Raw genomic sequence first — 25,245 nt, 5'->3', positions numbered from 1 at the left:
TAACTGAGCTTTATAATTTAACCTTGAGAGTATCAAACACATTATAAAAATTAACCCAGTATAAAACCCTAGTGAATGAACAAATACCTAGCAGCTTATACAATGTGCTCTCCTGGGTGAATCCCCAGTAGAGGTACGTTACATAGTGGTTCGGATCCCAATTTATACTGCATGTATCCAGTGGGTTTTTGCATAATGCATGTAGGTAAATTCTCCATTGCTATTACTTATTTTTGCTTGTTACAATCTCAAACCCCATGCTGCGGAAAAGGGAACAAATGAATATGATGGACGATTTACATACAATTACATTTGCCATTAGCTGTACAAACGGAAGCATCTAAAAAGTACCCACTTTCCAGAATGAATGATGTTGGAGGCTACCAGAATTAACAGAAATGCTCTGAAAATAGGCATGAGGAAGAAACAGATGTAACACATCTATAGATTTTTTAAAAATTATAACTTCAACGTATGCAAACCCACAAAACAATTATTAAAAGTATGACTAGAAAGCTCATTATCACAAGATCAGAGCTTTGCTTTACAAAATCACCCAAAATATCATTAAAAGCCTAAGTATATCACCATGCTATGGTCCTAAGCCTGGCAGTTAGTATGTCGTGCTAAAGAAGTAAGAGGTCTGAGGTAAAACATATTCCTACCTTTTCTCACCATTGAAATATTATCTCTTGATAGCATGCTGTAAACATTTAGGCTTTTTCTCTTTTCAAACATATCAGTCTGAAAGACAACATGATTAATTAAATGTCAGAGAATTCAGTATAATGTAAAAATATACCACTCATCTACAATATATACATGTAAAAGGTCAAGTACTTCCCTTCAACAGTTGTTTTTGATATTGCGGGCTGTTACGATCAATAATGTCTCGCGGAAAATCTCTTTATGTACACCTTTATATATATCTACCCTTCGCTGTATATACATCTTTTCGTTACATTCCATTAACAACCTCCCCAGATCATCTTTTGCCGCATCACAGAGAAATGCACTTATCAGAACTTCACTCTATGAGCGCACTATTTAGCATAGCGCTAACCCGTTCCTGCAATTTATCGTGCAGAGGTCCCTATACATAATGGTGCTCGCTGTCTGTGCATCCCTATGCATCCATCTGGCTCAGTAAAAAAACTGCCTCAATCCATCGGGCCTTGTATCGGAGTATCTGAGAGAGTCGGCAACTGTCAGTCTGAGTCACTGAGAGAGCGTAACAAGTCGGAACCTGGTATTTATACCTCCGACAAACGGCCCACCCCAACCCTATTGTTACCTTTCAAACGGGAAAGCCGTTGAGGGAAATCAACCGTTGGCTTCCCCAGTTACTGGGAAAAAGGCAACCTAGGCCAGAGCATTTACAAACATTCAAACTTTTACACACATACTTTCCATTTTCCAGCTGTGTGCGTAAAAACCACACAGCCAGGAATTACGATTAAAATTTGTCCATTTACATGCCTTATATGCGAGAGCTACTCTTCATGCAAAACGTCTACTGTTGTCTAGTAGTGTGAAAGGAAACCTGTCAATGGCAGACTTCATGGTATAGTGGTTAGCAATTCAGGCCCTGTCTTTAAATTCCAGAGAAGCCACATGATATTCTGTGTAGAGGTCATCCATAAAATCAATTCTTTCTTATGTAAAGGACATAACATTTTGTGGTTGATATATTAATTTATTCGTTCAACATTTTAACATACACATGTGACTTTTGTCAATAACCTTAAAGTACAGTATATAACCGAAATAATACAGTAGATGTCTGATATTTATTGCCACTCTGCTATATTTTATAGAGACAATAAGTGCCATGGAATGATCCAATTATGTTCTTCCCTTTCAATCATTTACTCTTGTCATTACAATTTACATGGAAGGTATTAAATGGATTTAAAATGACTGAAATGCTATACACTATATCTATTCATAATGGATGCAGGTCTCTGCAACGATAATACTGAAAAGCCTTATTAAAGTCTTTGAAACTAATAATTGCTTTCCACAACACACGCATATGCACAAAATAGAAGCAAAGCTATTTGTAAATGAAGCCACGTAAGTGTCACAGCAACTGTTAGCTACAGCACCCACGTAGTAGCTAATGCTGAATTACTTATTCGGTCCATGTTCACATTTTCATTTCTATTTCAGTGGCTCAGATTAAGTGGTGTACTTTCGATCTGGCCACGGAAGTTCCTGGTTTTGAGTCCTGGGTGCGGGGAGTTCCTTTCAAAATTTGTCTAATCATCTCTCATTCTCATTATCACAATTACCCAAAATTATTAATTCTCTGAATGTTACTGACGACGGATCTGTATGCAATGTTGGATGTTTTCCATTGTCTAGTGCTTTAAATTATATTTATTCTCACACACTGTTTTGAGAGAGTACCCATTCTCTTGTCTTCAGGTGAACAGTTTCTTTTTGCCAGTGGTGGGGATCGAACCTATGCTAGACCTGCGATTTTTCTACAAGTCCAGTGACATCATTGAGATAGAAATAGATAATGTCCAAATAGCGTTGCACAACAGCCAAAAGTAGAGAAAAGCAACAAAACGTTACAAAGAAAAGTTAATTTCTATTGCATGTGTATGGATAGATTGGGATATAACAATTCAAATGTTGGGTAGTTTTCTACTAGAACTTTAGTTTAGGATCAAATAGAATGTGGGTTATTAGTAAAACATAGTTTGTGTTAGTTGGAATATGGATGCAGACACTTCTTAAGGTTCTTATGGGCCTTGACCTGTTTCAACAAAGACTTTTTTTTTTTTACACTTCCTCCTCTCATTTTGAAAACTCAGTGATATTCAAATTTATGATAAAAATGCATCTGTTTATAGTTCTTTCTAGAGCATTCATGTAGTTAGCTTTCGTTGCTTTCTAGTAGGAATGGGACCGATTAATCGGTACTCTATCGGTATCGGCCGATATAGGCATATCGGTTTATCGGTAAAATAATTGGTAATTTTACCGATCCGATATATCGATAAATATCTGATAATTTAGTGCAAAATTCTGCAATGGATAATATCCATGCCCTACTTTGTAAAAAAGTAAATGTCTAAATATGAAATTTATTTTGCACTGCAGTAACCTTGAAATACACATTTATTAAGGAGGTCAATGAACCTTTCAGGTTCTTCAAGGACCATTTCTGATTTTATATCGGATCAGTAGAATATCGGTTATCAGTATCGGTAAATTTTATATCTGTACTTTATCGGTATCGGCCAAAATTTCATATCGGCCCATCCCTACTTTCTAGATGTATGTAATAGTTTCGAATTAAGCTTTGTTTTTGTCACAGGTATCTGGATACAAGGAAAAGTAAACTATACAGAATACACTGGAAGTAACAGTGGAAACAGTTTTTTTGTTGTTTTTCTTTCTTCCAAATTCTCAGAATGAGCAGATTTGTCAAGAAATATCTTTACTGAGAGTAGCCAAATGTTCAGGAACCCATCCCAAAATGTACAGGGTGTTCATAAAGTCCTGGTACCATTACAAAAAAAACAGCTCAGAAACTACATGCAATAGAACAATGCTGTTGATTGCAAAAAGAGCTACAACTCTCCACATTTATATGCCATACACCTCAATGTGCACCTCTCTAGTTGCTCTAAGAACATCAAGGTGATAATCCACTTCTGCCCATACATGCCCCAGCATATCACCAGTAACAGTTAGGGTACTCTCTGTTATTCTTCTTCGAAGAGTAGCAACATCTGGAAAGGAGTGTGGTAAACACAATCTTTGACATACTCCCAGAAGAAGAAATCCAAGGGTGCGATATCAGGAGAGTGTGGTGGCCAAGGAGTAGGTCTATCATAGCCTATCCACCTGTCAGGGAAATTCCTATCCAGAAGACCTCGAACATCCTTGGACCAATGTTGAAACCAGTCATTTTGCAATCAACATCATTGTTCTATTGCATGTAGTTTCAGAGCTATGTTTTTGTAATGGTACCAGGACTTTATGAACATCCTGTATTATTCTGTAACTAATTTTGTCTAAAGTAAAAATGCTATAAAAATACCAGCTGAACCTAATTTTATCACTTTTTCATTGTTGTTTTTTTTAAATCCATAATGAGAATTTTTTTTTCATTTTTTGTATGTTGTATTTTATATGAAAGAACATAACATTTTTGACATGTATTTTTTCATGTTTACAACATAGATTTTTCAGATATGCCTTATATTTTTCAGTGGTGTAGTGGAAAATATTAAGGGTGGTCTACACGGAGCAGCAGAGTAAGTGCTGCTGCTTTACTGTATGCGCTGTTGTACATACTTTTTGTACAGTCAGGAGAAAAATTGTCATTGTTATAGAATCATTAAAACACATACTAAAATTCCTATAAGTTAATACGTTCCTGGATTTTACATTTTCCTGCATTCAATCTGATGGTCCCACAGAACAAAATATTATAAAATTTTCGTCGATTTTACATTTTCCTACATATAAAGTTTCTTTTTTTTTTTTTTTTTAGCTGTGTGTCCTGTAAAACTTAAAATCAAGATTTCACTGTATTTCTTTTTTTGGTGTACAAGTGAGATAAGAGTAAAAAAAAAATGGCCTCCCCAATGACATAGTTCTAACACTATTTGCTTGTAATCATGAGGTTCCAGGCTTTATCCGTGGTGACTGTACTTTGCAGTCATTCGAACCCGCACTTTAGACTGTAGGTCCATTCCCAATTAGCCTGCCTGAACATAAGGTGGACCTAAACTGACAATAGTGAAAAATCAAGAGGTGGCAATACATGTTGCTAGGTTGTTTTTTTTCAGGGTATTGTATGAGTTGTAGGAATTTCAGCATATGTTTTTCAATAAGCCCATAACAATGACAATTTTCTCATGACTGTAGTAACATGTGTTCCGATGTTTTGAACGAGAAAGCTCATAACCCATCTGCCTTTACGTGTATTCAAAGGACAGCTTTCATGCTATGAATAGTGCAATTTAGGTAGTTAAGTCTGAAGCATCTTGGTGTATTGTAACGTAGCATCCCGTACAAGAGTAGTTTGAGCTAGCTCTGTTAGTAATGTTGGCATTTACTTCATATATGTCTCATTGTGCAGCATAGTTAGTGTTTAATTTATTGCACACTGTACTTTAGGAATATATTTGCAAATGTATTGACTCCTTCCTATTCATCTCGCACCTCTATTCCTGTTTGTCTTTAGTTAGAACTTAATGTGCTTTCTGAATGATTTACATGTGTACTTTAATGTGCTATTTTTATGTAGATAAGTGTAAGTCGTAAGTTGATTTGTGTGGGTAAAAATTAGATATCTACGCAGATGTGTTTTTTCTTTGTTTGTATTCATTATTGTAGAGTTGTATCTTTAAATATGAAGAACTAGAGAATCTATGATAGTAGCATCATAATTAGAAATCAAGTTTAGTTCCTGATTATTCTAATATTGTGCCAGAATTTCACGGAAATACTTCTGAAGCAGGAATTCCAAAAGTACAAGGGTTTCATCCAGGATTTTTCATCTGAGGGTGTAAGAGTGAATTTAGCACCAAATCTGCCAAAAAATTGCATCTTTGTGGGGAAAACATTATTGGAAGAAGTGTTGAGGGGTTGTGGATATATCATTGCCATGGTCTTGTAAGGGTACGCTGAGAGAGAGAGTTGAGAAAGATACCAGCGGTGCCCTCAAACCCAATGATCACGTATTTGAAAGGTGCCAAAGATATAATTGGAAAAAATCAAGACAGTTTCAATGTGATTGATTATCTCTATTCAAAATTTAGGGTGGTATTACATGTGTATTAAATCCATCTAAAATTATAAAAATTAAGAAATCTGTGCACAAACACCTAGATCCACATTATGTGTATATAAATGCACTGCTATCATTTATGAAACACTTCCTCCAAAAGAATACTCAGTCTTACCTCTGAAGGCTCCGAGTTTGAGTCGTAGCATAAGTGTGGATGTTCTTCATCTTCATCTTAGACTAAGGAGACAAAATGAAAGTGTACTAGGACAGAGCCAGCACCACTTTGAACCAAAACTAATTACCAATTCCCTCCAGTCCCGATACTTGGAACACTGTAACTGGACCAGGATTTTTATAAATCGTAAGATAGGACCTAAATTAACAGCTAATTGTCAGGGTTGCTATGCATCTGGAAAACGGAAATGTCAGGTAATTTGGCTTGTCGGGGGAAAAATCGGGGAATTTTGCAGATCGTCTGGAATTTACATGCATTTTGGAGTCTGCAAGAGAAAATGTTGCAAAATGAACACTCGCTTCATTTCCACTTCTGGATTCAGTTCTTGTGATCCCACTCCCAAAAAAAATTCAATTTAGAAACTAGTTTCTTTCATTCTTATGATTCTCAGTCTTGTGCAAATTTAATATTCCTTCGATAATCTGTAATAAATTTTCACTTTGATATTCTTTCTAATATCTAGTATTATAAAAGTAGAACTTACAGTCCAGATCTCGAATTGATAACTGAAGTACATTGACAACGATCATAATTATCGGAAAGGTTGGTGAAGATGAGGTTATTGTCTATTATTTTATAGATCTTAGTCTTGTTGGCATTTCCTATAAAATTCCTGTATGCAACAAAAGTTTCTCCAGATGTTGTGTACTTATAAATGTAAGCAAAAAAGCAGCATTTTCTACGACACTATAAATCCTCCAGAAAATAAAAAATTGTGTATGGTTTATGAACTTTTTCTGTTTTTATATTCTGGAGATCTGTCATGGTGAAATAATGTACATCTGTTACGTTAGCCTGAAGGCTAGATGCACGTGATTGTAGCACCCAATACATTTTATGCCAATTGTAATTTTACATTTTACTCTTCGAATTTTCACATGTTCTTGTGTGTGTAGAATGAAATTTGCTAAAAAAAAGTTGTGAAAGTGAATATTCATAATTAATGGATTATATATTTAATTAAAAAACACAAGGTTCAAAAGCAAAAATCATGTTGTTAATCATGTTTGGAAAAATTTCATTTTTTGACTGGAAAACCTGGAAATGTAAGGGATTTCATAATCAAAAAATCATCACAACCCTGATTGTGAATTGTGGTGGTTCAGTCATGAAAATCGATATGCTACCGTGCGTCCATTTCGATCTGCAGCCGAGAGATCGGGAGAAGCGTGGCGGGCGGCGCTGACGGAGATGCCGACATTTGCGGCCTGTAATGCCCGCTTATTTTTATGGACATATACAGACATTTATATAAATATTGCAAAACGAGCACTAACCTGTGTTATATGAGTACGGTTTTAATTTTAGTAGCTTAGTGGCTGTATGTGCCGATGATTTTGACACGCCCACGTCTTGTGAAACATGGTGTAGAGGTTTGTTTGGAGATCGTTCTAACGCTGCACCAATATCATCGAGTTTTGCTTCGGTTAGAATCCGTCGTTTTTGCTTAGGTGTTTTAAAATTTAACGATACAGTTTCTCGTAATTTAAGGACAAGATGTCTAACCGTATTTCTGTGTGGAGTTGAAACGCCTGGGAATTTCTGTACAAATTGCCTACACACGTCTCGACATGAGTCTGTTTTCACGTACGTGTCATACATAAAAAAAATCTTTGTTCTAACGTGAACCTTGCGGCTGGCATTCCAATCGTCTCACTGACACAACACACATACACACTGCAATAACACAAACAAGTAACTGCAAGTAACCAAGAATAACACTCTTGCGCACAGTACGAAATTAACACGCTCTTGGTTTACATTGCTCGCCACTATATTCACAACTCTGTCTTCATCTAGTCGCAAAGGAACAAAAAACTCGAGCTCGGAGATTTCAGATTGCAAGGAAGCTCACGAACTCCATTCACTTTTAACGGTTTCGTCTGCAGCGTAATCTTGAAACAGTGTTGCACATTCGAAACCTCCAAACGATTCCCATTGCCACAAAACCCTTTCAAGCATATAAACTTAAGCAGGACGTTACTGGTCAAAACTATGATTAAAATGCTTTATTATCAGAGACTTTTAACATCGTTTCTATAGCGTATTTATTTGTGTATATAAGAGCAGAATTTGGATGAATTACAGAATAACTTTTGTGTGTTATAACACAGGTTAGTGCTCGTTTTGCAATATTTATATAAATGTCTGCATATGTCCATAAAAATAAGTGGGCATTACAGGCCGCAAATGTCGGCATCTCCGTCAGCGCCACCCGCCACGCTTCTCCCGATCTCTCGGCTGCAGATCGAAATGGACGCACTGTATTAATATATTTCAAACAAAGGAAACAGAATTGTTATTACTTATATGAAGTTAATTTTCATCAAGGTGGATTGGTGTAAATTGCAATTGAAATCAAAATTTAAATCAGGTGATTTAAAAAAAAAATCACTCATTTAAATCACTTAATAATAAATTATTTATAGAATAATGTACATGAGGATTTTGTAGATATCAGAATGAATTTTGATGAAAGTACATTAATCTCGTAATCATTTAATAGTGTTTATTATGCTCTCTAAGAAAGGAAACAAGGTATATGTACTGATGGGGTGAAGCTCATACCAAAGGAAATGGAATATGTAAACTGTAAACACACTTAAATTTCTCTTGATTTAAAATTCAAGAATTTTTATTGGCAAAAAATAGCAAACATTTCGTGTAGAAAAATATACAAAATACTAATAATGTTAAATCATAAATAGTGTAATTAATTATCATTAAACTGTAAATAAACATGGCAGCTGATATATTGCGAGCTGTCATTTCAAAAATTGCCAAAATTCAGCTGCAAATACTTTTAAGAACATTTTTTAGTTAAAATTATAGAGTACATCCAGAACATTTTATTACGCTGGAAGTAGTTTCATTAACACACTCTACAAACATTTCCATGGTAGGTTCATATATACAGTATCAGAAACAGAAAAATGTATATTTACATGTAGTTTTTTATTTGCTTTAATCAAACTGTTGAAGTATTTTACAGGGCCATTTGCTAGAAAAAGCCTTTCTATAAAAAAACACATCTACTGCATATGTATGGTGCCACAAACAATTTTATTTTTTAAAAAAATATATAAATATATATAAAAAATCAATTAAATTTTTTTAAGTCCGATTGAAATAAAAAAAAAGAATCATGAAATATCACTTTTATGCACCCTGATTATCATCCATGTTTGTGCCATGAATGCAAATAAATCTTAAAATACTTGAAGATAAAGATGGAATGTCTTTGAAATATCACCTATTTATTAGTTCCAACCTCGCACATCTATGGTATTAAAACTTCTCTCAATTTATCTCTTCAATCCTGGGGTGTAAGGGGTACCTTCCACGTAGGTGCCCCAAAGTCAACCTCACTTCCACGTAGCACACCCTGGACTGCATTTTGCAGACGAACGAGGCTCTGGCGACTGGCCCTATGACCAGTATAATTTTGTGTGTTTTGTCCTGTTTCTTGTCCTTGTGTGTGCTGAGTGCCCGTTTACAGCCTCAGCTTTTAAAGAGTGTTTTTAAGATTTTTTGTTATGGTAAGGGGCTGGCCCCCATATAATGTGACTGGTGCAAAATAGCCTGAGTGCTGACGCACCCAAAATTTTAAATTCAAATTCAAATATCTTCAAACCTGCACGAAAAAGCCTTTTATTGGGGTGAAACTATATTTTAGAAGGCCTGATAGCAGTATTGGCCTAATGTCTGTTGTGTGTAGGTACTAGTCTCAGTAGTAGTATCTAATTAGTATAACTCTTTATAGTGCACATTTTTATATATTTTATACACCCCCATAGTATCTAATTAGACATGTAGTGAAAATGAGCATGGAAGCTGATTTCTGCAACTCTATATGATACATGCATATATGTGTATACGTATCACAAGAAACATGTAAGGCTTGCATACTTTGCAGGACACTTGCACTCCAGAAAAGTATTGTCTAGTTTCAGGGAATAAATTTTCAATACTATTTTTCTGATACCAATATCATATCGGTCCTTAAAATTACAAATTTGCAGAAAACAATAATAAAATGCTACAAGTTGATTTTCATTGCTGATATGAGTATTTAAGTTAATGCTATGTTTGTCATAATACCTTTCACTTTTTGTGTACATCTCCCCCCCCCCTACTCTCCCTAGAGAAATGTATTTGTCATTTATGAGCCATAAACCATCTTACCGCTGGTGGTCCAAGTTTTAAATCCTGGCATTGACATGGATGTTTCTTTGAGAGTTTTTTCCCTGTAGATTTTATCAAATCAACGTCAATCCTCATTGTCACAATTAAAGTAGAGGGGCTAAAAGCAATGTGGAATACAAGTAACAATGTACAATGTGGTGCAACTTTAAAATAACAAGAGTAAAAATAAATGTTTAACTTTACCTGAATGTACGGCCTTCTGTGCTCTTTATTCTGGTTCACTAAATATACTGGTTTGTTCTACTTACCAGGACTGTGATGTCAAAACCTCGAGAGTTTGCCCATCTCATTAGAAACAAATTTGGAAGTGCTGACAATATTAATACATTAGCAAGTGAGTACAAAGTTTTGTGGTTATTCTTGAATATTTATTTGTGCAATAATGATCTCTCGAAGATAAGAATGAAATGGTTTCATGATTCTCCTAATTGTCCATCAGTTTAATGGTTTCAACTTCTGTGTAGAAGAAATTGAAAATGGAGCTTTAGTTGATTGTTCGTTCTTTACAAAAGAAAAGTAAATAATCCAATAAATAGTTTTATCTGATTATTGTATGTAAAAGTGGCAACTGTTCTCATGTTCGTAAAATAAGTACTTTGTTGATGGACTGGATGTGGCTAGGTTTTCATATTTTCTCACTGTTTTGACAAAAATGTGTTTTTAGTTACAAGATAGAAAAAAATAATTCAGAGTTTAGCTACTAAAGCATTCATTATATATCATTACAGCAGAACCTCGATTTCGTTTTTCAGGGGGCCAAGCTGTAAAAACTTAAAATCGAGGTACCATAGTGTATATCTATGTCAGAACTATTTCTCTTGTAGTTTTTGGTTGTTTCAAGTATTTGAACACACTTTTTTATTAACTCCGATAAACTTACTTTTCATTTTTCCATGTAAATTTTTTCTCGCTATCGATTTTGCCACCAGTCTGGTGGCTTCGTCAGGCCTGTACTGTCTTGCTGCGGGCGGCATGGTTCCTTCAGCTTGTGCTCATGGCAGCGCTAGTTGACACAGTCCTTTCATTGTCTGCTGTTGCCGCGCAGGCATAGTGCTTCCTTCTTTTACCGCACAATGGGGTTTTGGCGCTGCAAGTGGCGGTTCCCACACTTTTTGATGTTTCGGGACAACACACGCTCCCTTCATCAGACGTGTTCTCCTGAAACGTCACAACAAAAAACTGTTATTTGCAGACTACAAGAGAAATAATATCAAAAGTGTGTTTAAATGCTTGCAACCACCATAAACTACGACAGGAATAATTCAACAATGCAAGACACGCAAGAGAAAAATACTACATCAAAATGTTAGGAAATATAAGGAATTTAGTCTGCAATTACGATGGTTGCGTTAATTGTTAAAGCACCGTTGCTGTGTTGGCAATCAATATGAAAGTATTTCTTCCAGGGTTTTCTTCATATCTCTCCCTTAACTTTGTCCTCTCTCCAACTCTCTCTCCTTCTAGTCTCTCTTTGTGATCCGATTTGAAAATGTTTCCATCAATACATCTATACAGGGTGGGGCAAAAAAAAATTTTACCACCGAAAAGGAAACGTACACATTTAATATACCCCTTCAACCTGTGAACCAGAAATGTGAATACCATTCCCAACTTTGAAACACCACATCATATGTTTATCTTCGGGGAGTCCCGTATGTGTTCCCTCACTACATGTGGATGTTCAGTAACCCAAATCACACAGTTGTGTTTGTTAACACGACCACTCACATGAAATGTTGTTGCCTCGTCTGAGAAGAAAAACAGCACAGATGGATCGATTCTTGTCATTTCCACTAACACAACACCATATAAGTGGTAATATTATTTTGCCCCACCCTGTATATATTTTTACGTACTGTATATAAAAATGGATGTATGTTTGTTCCGTCATAACTCGAATGCCTGGAACGATTTCAACCAAACTTGGTAGACATATCACTTGCAGTCTGGAAAGAAATGCTGTGGGGGTAAGACACTCCTGGCAGCCCTAGGGGTGGGGGTGATGTAAAAATAATCGAAAACTACTGATATTAGTGTGAAATCGATAGTTTTCTGGGTTGCTAAGATGAATAGTGACACTCCCAATGCTGTTCAACTCCCAAGTTCATTTTACACTCTAGTTAGAATTCATTATTTTCCTGTCTAATAGAAGATTGGGATAAATAAATACCCGAGCAATCAGCTAGTTCATAATAAACACCAAAACTATTCACGAAATATAGCTTGTTCAGTGAATCTGTAAAGTTACTGTGCAGTGAAGGAAGCACCATGTTGTTGTTCTTTATACAGAAGATGCTGGAAATGGTCCTCAGTGTTTCTTCACACGGTGAGAACAAGGACCAGTCTATCATGGCAGAAAGGCTGGAATGTAGTCAGTATCTTGTCAAATAACAGTGTTGGCCATAGAAGACTGAACATTCTTGTGGAACAAGTGTGTCATAATGGAGGTAAATACATGGATGATGTCAAGCAAAATATTTTCAGAGTCGACCTCTGGTTTAGTGGTTAGCACAGCATGTTACGATGCCAGGTGTGTGTGGTTCAAATCTCAGCCTGGTCATGGGTGTTATTTCCCTTCATGATAGATTGGTTAAGTTGGTGTTTTAAATTCACTTTATGCACAGTAAGACTAATCAGGACTGGGTCTACAGTTTAAAGTGGGAACCAAACCACTAGGTATCTAACCTTCCTTCCTTCATCATATTATCATGTATCCTGATCTTGATGATTAGCCAAAAGTGGTAGAAAGCGAAATAAAGAAAAAGAATCAATCGACAATTTCCAGAGATAAAAGTTCCCCACAATGAAGAGGTGTGAAATCTGATTAAAGTGTTTCATGAAATGAGAAGTGTGTAAGATGCAGAATGATTTGAAGAATCTGTTGAGGATGAGATGCTCGAGATTAAAACTAAGCCTACGAGATAATTGTCTCAAGAGAGTACAAACATGGTGATTTATTTTGCTGCACAGTGACTTTACAGACACTCTGTAGTTAACAGTATGTAGAGTTAAATGATTATTGAGCTTCCGTAGCTTGTATTGATCTTAGCGTTGCTTTTCCAAAGGGAATGGAGACGAGACATCAGAAGAAGAAAAGACTCACCACGGCAGTGCGACGCTTCCACAAGGTTCTTCGCTAAGCGGCCCTCCTGTGTCCTCCAGTGCGATGAAGTTCCCTTCGGACGAGGGATCAGAGTGCAACAGCTCTGTCACTAGTGAAAGTCTACCTGCAGCGAACGTGACCCACCTATCTTCGCCAAGGCAACAACCACAGGTACATTCAGAGCTTGCAATTGTTTTTTTATTTTTAACATTAACTTCCATGTTGGAGTCCCATACTGACCCCAGGCAGCAGTAGTTATGAAAAATAGAGCTAATGTAGTTTTATGTCGTGCAAGTTTTATTATATAGAGAGCTTTGGGGTAAGACATGATGACATTTTGGTCATTATTGAGTTACAAAATAAAAAGAGCCATCCTTCACATGTAATTGCCATGTTATGGAATTTGCATCAGATTCATTGATCCCTTGTGAAATTGCTTAACACAATGTGAGAACATTTTATCTACAGTGTAACTTCTAAAATAACCTTTCTGCTTAAGGAATTCAATAATGACTAGAATGTCGCATACTATGTATTACCCCTGAGCCCATCATATGCCACTGAATTGTGCATATATAGTGTCAATAATGACACATTAGGGCAAATCTGGTAGAGGGGATGTGCAGTTTGACCTTCTCCTGGAGGAGAAAAAAGAACCCCTTTTCTTCTTCTAGAGAGAAAGAGCGACCTCTCTCCACTTCTCCCTCTCCCCTCCTTTCCTCTTTCTCTTCTTCCTTCTTCTCTCCTCTTTCTCTCTTGCTTTCTCCCCTTATAGTTTCTTTTCTTTATCTTTTGTGAGAAAGGGGAGGAGAATGAGTGAGCTCTTTCTCTCTTTTTTCCTCGCTTTTCCTCTCGCATCCTTCTCCCCCCCCTTTCTCTCCCTGAAAGAGAAGAAAGCTCTCTTTTCTCTTTCCTTTTTTTTTAACAGACCTCACTCTCTCCTTTCAAATAAAGAGAAAGAAGAGAGGGCAGGGCGCCTTATTTATTTCTCTTTCCTCCTTCTCTCTCTCTTTCTCTCTCGCTCTCTTTGGGTGGAGGGGTCTAAGAGACACATCTCCCCTCCCAGTCTCCTTGAGAGAGAGAGAGAGAGAGAAATTGAAGAAGAACAGATAAAGAAAGAAGAATAGGGGAAGGACCATTTTTTCTTTCTTTCTCTTGCTCTCCCTGCCTTCGCTCTCTTTCCCTTTCATCTCTCTCTCTCTCTTTCTTGAGGGAAGAAGGAAAGAGACAGAGAGAAAGAGGAGAGAAGAGGTCGAAATAAAAAAGAGAGAGAGAGAACCTTCCTCGGAAGGAGAGGTCCCCCACTTCTCCACTCTCTCTCTCTCTTTCTCTCTCCAGTCATTTGGAACCATTCATAAACAACAACAAATGATGTTAGCCATAGGATTTGAAACGTCCTCCAGTTGGACACCAGTCGTCACAAAGTTAGTCCGCTGCTACTTTTGTCGGGAACATGACTCTTTTATCACTTATCAGGGCTTGCTGGGTAGAAAGAAAACACAACATGGTTTTCAAAGTTTTCGCAGTTTTATGATCACTTATATTTCATAATCACATAGATTTCCTATCATATGTGGACCTACAAGCAATGTACTGATTTACATATGTTTCTTTGCTTTTCTGAAGCGACGTAAAGAACAATTCTATAACATATCAAATCACAATCACTAAACACAAATGCATATATGTAGATTTAACATTGGACCAGACAAACGTAAATACACGAAAGTTTCTGTACTTAATTATTATTTCGGAGTATAGCTAGAATGAAACTAAAATAATTACCAATTACACTATTCAGGCATTCCATTAACAGTTACCACGTTTCTGTTGATTTTTCACCTTCACCTGTTTTCTAACTCAGTCTGTTGTCAGGTGAAAAACATTCAGGTGGGTTCACTTCCTCTGCTGAGATGAGAAAGTGACGTCAACACGAACAGATTGACATATTTCTAAACACATAAACAAGTTCCAACCACAACTGTATCAATCTAACTGACAGCTTGCACATTATTTGAAGTAACAAACATTTTAAAAATCTTAACTTCTTACAAATATAAAACCTTAAACGCTCAGGTTCGTTACAGATTTCTAGAAATGAGGTACTATCTGCCCCCTAAAATTCCTCTAGAAGTGCACATGCTACATATAAAATATTCTCTTATGTCCATTTCACCCTCCAAGTTTCTTCAACCACTCCCACTGCTGTTCCTACTGACTATAGATAATGACCATTCTTATGTTTTCTTGGATTGACAAATTTTCTGAATTCAAATGCCCAATATAAGTGGCATACCCAGGATTTTTCAAAAGCAGTGGGTATGAATAATACTTTTAGTAGAGAGTCCTCATATTGCAATGTTTTCCTGCCTTTAATGTTCTTTTTGTTTTAGGAATACAGGACCAAAGGGAAGTTATGACCCCCACCAACCCCCTCGTATGCATGCCACTTCTCAATGTGAATGGATGTGCAAGTTCTGAAAAAGAGATCTCCAATTTCTTTCTTTACTGTATGAAACCTGAAAGGTTATAATTCTCTCATGGTTTCCATTGCTGCACATTTCCTAATTAAATTATCTGAATGATTGTTGAAACAAAATTTTTATTGTTGCTGAGAAATAATTATACATAAACAATAAAAACCACATTGTGCTGATCACAAAAAAAAGGTAAAGTGCTCCCCTGTGCTTAGCACCACGCCATGAAGGCGTATAGGGGGTGTGGGGGTAACGCCCCACACTTTCTTGATCCGGTCGTGAGTGGGGGGTGATGTGATCAGCATCACGCCCGACTGCCTTTACCCCCCAGGGTTTCCCCCAGGTACCCATGTTATTCGACACTGGATGGGCGCCGGGGCCGCTTCCAAGCTGATCACATCACTTCCAAATTGCTGAAATTGTGAACTGAATCCCACCATATACCTTCATGACAAGTTGCAATGTACACGGGGTACCTTTACCTTTTAAGTGATAGATGCACCCACACTCATATTTATATGTTTATTAACTCTTTGTATTGTGAAGAAAGTAAAATATATTTGAAAAGAATGACAAAATACAATGACATTCACATGCGAGTGCCACACCTGCATGTATAACGACCATTTACTGTGAAACATATTTATTTTAAATGTATTAACTATTTGAACAAACTGATACCCTCTTGTATGTAATATTTTGCTTGCATTTTTTCTGTAGTGATATTAGTTATTCTCTTCTCCAGCAAATTTCCACACTCAACATAGAGCCTGTGTTAATTCAGATGCAAGAAAGGAAAGAAGAAGTTGAGCGGTTGAAGGAAGAAGTAGAGAACTTGAAGGTAAAGTATAGAATGTTCTGTAGTTGTAAAGTAACAGCCTTTTTTTGAGTGGATTTCATTGTGGGAGATAGGCTTTTGGGGGGATGCAAATTTGTATCTTACCAGTAAGTAAGTAAATTAAACTATTGCCTTGCAGGTACCGAACATTGGTTCTAATGTAGGTAATTACGTCTTATGATAACTAAAGTGCGGATCAATATGCACTAAAAAAGTGAAAAATATGCATGCATCTATGCACTTAAAACAAGTAAAATATGCACTTAAATATGCAAATTATGCATTAAAGGGAAAATATAGGCACAAAAAAATTCCTCGAAATACATTTATTTTTTAAAGTACTACACACACATAGTGACCATTGAAGGTAAAGACGAAGTAACAACAGCTTCCATGTCAAGTAAGGTTGCAAAATCTTGTATTTAATTGAATTTACTATTTCCAGTTGTTAAACACAATATAACGAAAACCGTTAAGTAGCATTGAATTTATGTAAATTGCAGTGCACTACAACATATCTCTCTAAATTGGTTAGAATGAATTTTTTCCGTTTATCGGTTAGTACATCCTTGTATGAAGAAAAGGTGCGCTCCACACTACAATTTGTCACTGGACAATATTTCAATGCAGCTATGCACGTTTTCTCTGTGTCATTGCCAGGTATGCGCGAGGGAGGGGGGACCGTCTGCCATGCAGCGCATAAACAGAGGTTTTCGAACACCTGTGCTTGAAAACTTTACTCTCAGAAACACTCCACAGACGAAACATTAACCAAGTAAACAAATATATGTAAAAAAACTATGAATTTAATGATTTTTTCATGTAATATGCATTTATATGCGCTTACGCAGTAAATATGCACAAACACCTTAAATATGCATTTATATGCACTTTAAAACCCCCCTACTTCGGTTCGGAATGCTCTGAAATAACTTTAGAACCCGGTTGCATATTAATTAGAGGACCGGAATAGAATATGCAAATATGCAAAATCCACACTCTAATGATAACATTTACTTGTAATTTAGAAATAGTTAGTATACAGTGTGTATCATAAGTAATGGCGCAAACTGACACAGTTGAAAGTACACGATAATAGAAGCTAAAAAGTCTCTGTAAACAGGGGTCTGCAAACAAGCCATTTTCGAGATAATTGCGAATGTGTGGTTACAAGTCGCCACTGACTTCATTGTATGCAAACGTCATCCTAGTTGGTAAAATGCTAATAATGTGTGTGAAGGTTGTCGTATGTGTGACGCTTATTGCGTAAATAGTCTGTATGGTTTATAAGACCTTTGAAGTTGTCAAGATGTAGGTAAAAGTGAGATTGTGTTTTGTCTTGTATAAATGGAGTTCATTATAGTTTGTTGAATGGAATTTTGTGATCAATTAAATATTGTTGAATTATGAGTGCTTATCATTGATAATCTATTCGACACCTTGAGTGCGATCTGCGTGTGTTCCAAATACACAACAGATGTATTAAATGGCGACAAGGATGGGATATTTAACGGCGTAGTACAGATTTAGGTGAGTTTTGTCTATGATTAATTGGATTTAATCGTTGCTGTAGGCATCATGTCGTACATGCCAGGATTTGACAAATATGATCCAGATGAAGGAACCATTAACTCTTATTTGGAAAGATATGATAATTATTGCAGAGTTTTCAACATATCTGAGGAAAGCAATGTTCCTAGATTCATATCTGTAATTGGCGGCAAACCTTATGAAGTTTTACGCGAGTTGTTCTCTCTAATATTACCAGAGAAGAAATCATTCAAAGAAATTTCTGATAGGCTCATTTCTTATTACAATCCAAGTAGTAATTTTATAGTGCAACGCCTAAAATTAAGAAAAGGTTGAAGATTTTACAAGAAGGCTCCGAAAGATAGGTGAAGCATGTGGATATGGTGAGTTTTTACCTATTGCATTGTTTGACACGTTCGTGAGCGGTTTAAGGTCTGACGTTATTAGGAAGAAAATAATAGCAGAAAATATCATGGAATTCCAGAAAGCTTTTGAGTTAGCTAGACAAATGGAAAAACTCGACTGTGATATGAAGGATTATTACCGTGAAGTGAACTTAAAAGGCACAATGAATAATATTAAGTGCAAGGGCAATGACAGAAGATTTCATGAAGCGAATAAAGTTTCACGTAAAAATGAGATTGATTCCAAATTTAGCAATCAGCAAAGTAATCTTCATGGTCAAGGTAATAATTCAAAATCATATAAATCAAAGTCCAAAGTGCAAGGGCATTATGAAGGAAGTTTTTGTTCGTTTGGTGGGAAGCAAGACCATAATTATTTGAAATGTTATAAAAGGATTAACATTGAACGTAGAAAATCCACAAATTATGAACTCAATAACAAATTTGTTGCTCATACAACTCAGTTAGAATCCGCACCTAACTCTGAAGCTAGTCCAACAAACACAGCTGCAAATCAAGATTTATTTATTGCCACTATTTTTACGCATTCTAATGATGCACAAATCAACTTTAATAGTAAAGTTGATAAAGAAGAAATCGTGGATCATGGATCCAAACTTCAATCATCACAACATGTGGTCAACGATTTGGAAAATGATATAAAAGTGTGTACAAGGGAACTAGATTCCAACATTAACCAGCGTACATATTTAATAGATATTAATGTACATGGTCATGAAGCCAAGTTTGAGATTGACACTGGATCCTATGCATCTGTAGCTAGTAAAGATTTTTATCAAAAGTTTCTGCAAAATGTACAAATGTCTGAACCTAACTGTACATTGAAAGGTGCTGATAATAATGTAATACCTTTACTGGGAAAAGTTAATGTGAATGTTGCGTGGATAAATCAGTTCTATCATCTAGATTTGTACATAATTAACTGTCATTTAGAATATCCGCTCTTAGGAAGAAGTTGGATTCAAATTATGATACCCAAGTTACATTGTGAGTTGACTGAAATTTGTGCAAGGGGAACTTGTTCTCTGCAGTCTCATATTATTACACACAATGTCACAGGAAATAATGCAATGAACTCTGATGTTCGTAATGTCCAGCATATATTAAATAAATGTGACAATTGTATAAAAACTAATAATGTACAAGGGATCGTTGATATTATAAAGGAAGAATTTCATTCTACATTTGATGGCGATTTAAGCTTGCCTATAAAAGATTTTAGAGCTGATATTCCATTAAAACCTGACGCAACTCCAATTTTTAAGAGATTTTACAATGTACCTTATGGAATTAAAGATAAAGTAAAATCAGAATTGGATAAATTGGTAGAAAATGGCATTTATGAAAAAGTCAATACTAGTGAATGGGCCAGTCCGATGGTTGTCATTAAAAAGAAAAATGGAGATTTACGCATTTGTTGCGATCTAAAAAGTACATTGAACAAATATGTAGAAAATGCTTCTTATCCCCTACCACTGTTAGAGGATATTTTCCAGAAAGTTAGAGGAAATGCCGTATTTGTTAGTTTGGATTTACAAAAAGCTTATTGGCAAATAGCTTTGAGTGAAAAAGCAAAAAGGTTGCTTGTAATGAACACACCATGGGGATTATTACAACACACAAGATTACCGTTTGGAGTTAAAATTTCATCTCAAATATTTCAGAGAGTAATTGAACAGATATTGCAAGGTCTGCATTATGTAATTCCATATCAAGACGATATTCTAATTTGTGGATCTGGACTGAATGAAACGGTTAGCAGATGTATTGAGGTCATACACAGGTTAGCACAATGTATCGTGAAGGTTAATTTGGAAAAGTGCAAGTTCTTTAAATCATCCATTCAATACTTAGGATATGAACTATCAGCGGAAGGAATTAAACCATGCCAGTGCAAGATTGAAGCATTGCTTAATTGTCCACGTCCGCACGACGTGAAGGAATTGAAGTCGTTTTTGGAAGGCATTAATTTTTTTCGAAGGTGCATTCCAAATATGACTATACTGATTCCAGCCTTGTACAATTTATTAAAGAAGAATGTGCATTGGAATTGGAGTGATGACTGTGAAAGTCAGTACAAAAAGGTTAAAGAAGCACTGCAGTCATCCGAAACTTTAACTCCGTTTGATCCTAGCATGGATACAGTAATCATATGTGACGCTTCGAGCTATGGACTAGGAGCTCAGATGTGCCATAGAATTAATGGGGAATTGAAAACAATAGAGTGTGCATCTACTACTCTTTCGCAACATGAAATGGCTTATCCTCATCATGAAAAGGAAGCTCTTTCAATTATATTTGCCGTGAAGAGATTTAGAAAATATATTTATGGAAAGCAATTTCAAATATGGACTGATTCACTACCCGCAAAACAACTACTTCAACATGGAAAGGCTAAACCCATTATGGCTTCATCCAGGATTCAACGATGGTGTTTGTTCTTGGCTAATTATGAATATGAAATTGTGTACAAGAAGAATGTTGAAGTAGCGGATCTGTTGTCGAGGTTGCCATTGCAAGGGGAAACAGTTGATATCGACGGGATTCAGTTTGTAAATGCAATCAAGCTCACGGATCGTCTGAAAGATGTCTTCCGAACTTTGCAAGAACAAGATGTGATGTTGAAAGAGGTCAAAAGGTACGTTATGGAAGGTTGGCCAGAATCTAAGATTAAGGATCCAAATATAGATGCAAGTGAATTCGAAGCGCTGAGAAGAAGACGAAATGAACTACAATGTGAAGAAGATATATTGCTGTGGAGTTCTCGAGTTATTGTACCTAATTCAATGAGGCAACATGTTTTGGAGAAAGCTCATGAGAATCACGATGGCGTAGTTAAAATGGAGTTACTATTGCGTGAAAGATATTGGTGGCCTGGTATAGACTAGGGATGGCCAAACGGATCCGGATCTGCTTGGATCCGGATCCGAGAAATCCGGATCCGTAAATTCCGGATCCGGATCCGAGAAATCCGGATCCGGATCCGAAAATCCCGGATCCGGATCCGAAAATCCCGGATCTGGATCCGGATCCGAAAGTTCCGGATCTGGATCCGGATCCGAGAGTTCCGGATCCGCGGATCCGGATCCGGGTCTGAAAGTTTCGGATCTGGATCCGGATCCGAAAATCCGGATCCGGATCCAAGAGTTTCGTATCTCAATCCCATTATAATATTACCACACCTTAGTCCTACAAGAATTTTTTTCAAGTGTTGTTCCTAAAATACTTTGCTACGCATCGGCTAACACACTCGTGCACAAATGTCCGAAGTGATTTTGTAAATGCCATTGAAACGAATATGTATTCATTCGAATGTATTGGAAATGAAAACACACATAAATGTGAGACATTCCATTCCAGGATGAAACCTTTAACACATATAACAAGATAGAAATGTTATAGAAAAATTATACAATTGTTCTACAGTTACAGTTTTACAAATTAAAATAAAACATTATAATATATGTAGTGTTAAATAATTACAAAGTGTAAGACTAACAAGGGAGGTTATCTAAAGGTCCCCCTCCGATTTCCATGAAACTTGGCAGTATAGTGGCGCCCAAAGGAAGAATTACGTGTTTTTTTGTTTCAGCTAAAAAACGGTTTTAGGGGGCAAAACCCCCTCAAATGTCAAGATGAGGACAAATTGAAGTGAGGATCTGACCCCTGTGTCTTTCCGATTTCCATGAAACTTGGCAGGTGTATACTGTATAGTGGGGCCCAATGGAAGAAATACGTGTTTTTTTGTTTCAGATAAAAAAACGGTTTTAGGGGGCAAAACCCCCTCAAATGTCAAGATGAGGAAAAATTGAAGTGAGGATCTGACCCTGTGTCCCCCTCCGATTTCCATGATACTTGGCAGGTGTGTGTATAAACGGGCCCAAATGAAGAAATACGTGTTTTTTTTTGTTTCAGCTAAAAAACGGTTTTAGGGGGCAAAACCCCCTCAAATGTCAAGATGAGGACAAATTGAAGTGAGGATCTGACCCCTGTGTCCCTCCCATTTCCATAAAACTTGGCAGGTGTATAGTGGGGCCCAATGGAAGAAATAAGTGCTTTTTTTGTTTCAGCTAAAAAACGGTTTTAGGGGGCACAACCCCCTCAAATGTCAAGATGAGGACAAATTGAAGTGAGGATCGGACCCCTGTGTCCCCCTCCGATTTCCATGATACTTGGTAGGTGTGTGTATAAACGGGCCCAAATGAAGAAATACGTGTTTTTTTTGTTTCGGCTAAAAAACGATTTTAGGGGGCAACCCCCCTCAAATGTCAATATGAGGACAAATTTAAGTGGGCATTTGATTTGTGTGTCCCCCTCCGATTTCCATGAAACTTGGCAGGTGTATAGTGGGGCCCAAAGGAAGAAATACATGTTTTTTTTTTTGTTTCAGCTAAAAAACGGTTTTACAGGGCGAAACCCACTGAATTGTCAAGATGAGGACAAATTGAAGTGGGGATCTGACCCCTGTGTCCCCCTCAGATTTCCATGAAACTTGGCAGAAGAAATACGTGTTTTTTTGTTTCGGAAAAAAATTTGTTCTAGAGGGCAACCTCCTCTCAAATGTCAAGATGAGGACAAATTGAAGTGGGGATCTGACCCCTGAGTTCCCCTCCGATTTCAATGAAACGTGGCAGGTGTATAGAGGGGCCCGAAGGAAGAATTACGTGTTTTTTTGTTTGAGCTAAAAACTGTTTCAGGGGGCAAAATCCCCTCAAATGTCAAGATGAGGACAAATTGAAGTAAGGATCTGACCCCTGTGTTCCCCTCCGATTTTCATGAAACTTCGCAGGTGTATAGAGGGGCCCAAAGGAAGAAATACGTGTTTTTTTGTTTCGGCTAAAATACTGTTTTAGGGGGCAAAACCCGCCTCAAATGTCAAGATTAGGACAAATTGCCGTGGGAATCATCTGACCCCTGTGTCCCCCTCCGATTCCCATGAAATTTGACAGGTGTATAGAGAGGCCGTATGCCCCCTGTTTCTTCCTATGCCATATTTACGTGGTTTCGGGGACTTCAATTTCTCCTCATCTTGACATTTGAGGGGGGGCTCTATACACCTGCCAAGTTTCATGGAAATCGGAGGGGGAGACTTAGACCTCCCTAGTAAGTAAGTGTATTAATTAATTACAAACCGCGCACACGAGCACACACACTATATATATATATATGTGTGTGTATGTATATTATATATATATGTATATTAGCAGGTAACAATATGTTATAAGCACATTCTTACTTTCCAAAGAAGCGCATGTGGGATGGCAAAACGGATCCGGATCCGAAAATTCCGGATCCGGATCCAAAAGTACCGGATCCGGATCCAAAAGTACCGGATCCGGATCCGAAAGTACCTGATCCGGATCTGAAAGTACCGGATCCGAAAGTTTTGGATCCGGATCCGAAAATTCTGGATCCGGATCCGAAAATTCTGGATCCGGATCCGAAAATTCTGGATCCGGATCCGAAAATTCTGGATCCGGATCCGAAAGTTCTGAATCCGGATCCGAAAGTTCTGGATCCGGATCCGAATCTGAAAATTCCGGATCCGGATCCGGATCTGAAAATTCTGGATCCGGATCCGGATCTGAAAATTCTGGATCCGGATCCGGATCTGAAAATTCTGGATCCGGATCCGGATCTGAAAATTCCGGATCCGGATCCTAAGGATCCGGAACCAACCGGATCCGGATTTCGGATCCGCCAGGATCCGGATCTGGCCACCCCTAGTATAGACAAATGCGTTGAAGATCACGTAAAATCGTGCAACGTTTGTAATGCTGTAAAACCTGACACAAAAAAGAAAGAATACAATGGTTGGAAGGAAGTAACTAAGCCGTGGGAGAGAGCACACATGGATTTTTTCTATTTTCAAGGAAAAGTGTTGCTTCTCGTTGTTGATGCATTTACTAAATGGCCAGAACGTGAAGTTGTATCTTCTACATCATTCAGGGATGTAAAAGGATTTATGTCGAGACTAAGTTCAAGGTATAATCAGCCATACACCTTAGTTACGGATAATGGTCCTCCCTTCCAATCTGCAGAATTCAAGAAATATTGTGAAGATCAAGGGATTGCTTTGATGCATTCACCAGCTTATCATCCGTCTAGTAATGGACAAGCTGAGAGACACGTACAAATTATAAAAAGTGCTCTGAGATGTAAATTGTACGAAACTAGAAGAGATGACAAGCATTTTGATTTAAATAATGCTTTGCTGGATGTGCTACATAGTATCCGAATGGCTCCAAATACCGTTAATTTGATATCTCCTGCTGAAATGATGTATGCATTTGAACCGAGACCGAAAGATGATATAGGTCGGTTGCAGGATATTCCTGATAAAATCAAACGCGAGGATACCAGTGGAGGTGTCAAAGTTTGGGTGAAACTTGCCAACCGAGATTCCAGTGGTGCATCCTATGTTCAAGGTGAAGTTGTCCGGAGAGCAGGGACATATACTTGGTATATTAAAGTTGGTAAAGATGTTAAGTTAGTGCATGGGAACCAGATAAAATGGAGAAATGTGAGAGAAAATGATAGAGGATATCATCATGATAGTGATGAAACAGGCGATAAGAATAATGACGCATCTTCAGAAGTCCACGAAGGAAGATATTTAGATGCGAATGATACGTTTAAGGATTACGAGAGAGGAGACAATCATGAAGTGGTG

General features: G+C 37.1%; 1 protein-coding gene across 10 annotated transcripts in view; it reads left to right on the top strand.

Annotated features, from left to right (window-relative positions):
• The window catches only part of Dmtn (transmembrane and coiled-coil domain 2 protein Dmtn), a 303,501-nt gene that overhangs the window by 263,815 nt on the left and 14,441 nt on the right, over positions 1-25,245 (top strand). For 7 of the 10 annotated variants that reach the window (XM_083115574.1, XM_083115575.1, XM_083115573.1 and 4 more), the window contains 4 exons: positions 4,233-4,277; positions 10,451-10,533; positions 13,265-13,473; positions 16,525-16,620. In XM_083115574.1, the coding sequence (XP_082971700.1) occupies positions 4,233-4,277; positions 10,451-10,533; positions 13,265-13,473; positions 16,525-16,620 (433 nt within the window). The remainder of the gene's footprint in view (positions 1-4,232; positions 4,278-10,450; positions 10,534-13,264; positions 13,474-16,524; positions 16,621-25,245) is intronic. The other 3 variants (XM_083115582.1, XM_083115578.1, XM_083115577.1) reach the window with 1 other exon arrangement.

This window comes from Lepisma saccharinum, chromosome 30, assembly GCF_977018435.1.
Source record: "Lepisma saccharinum chromosome 30, izLepSacc3.1, whole genome shotgun sequence".
Taxonomy (NCBI): Eukaryota; Metazoa; Arthropoda; class Insecta; order Zygentoma; family Lepismatidae; genus Lepisma; species Lepisma saccharinum.
This window is presented reverse-complemented; position numbering and strand designations above follow the sequence as displayed.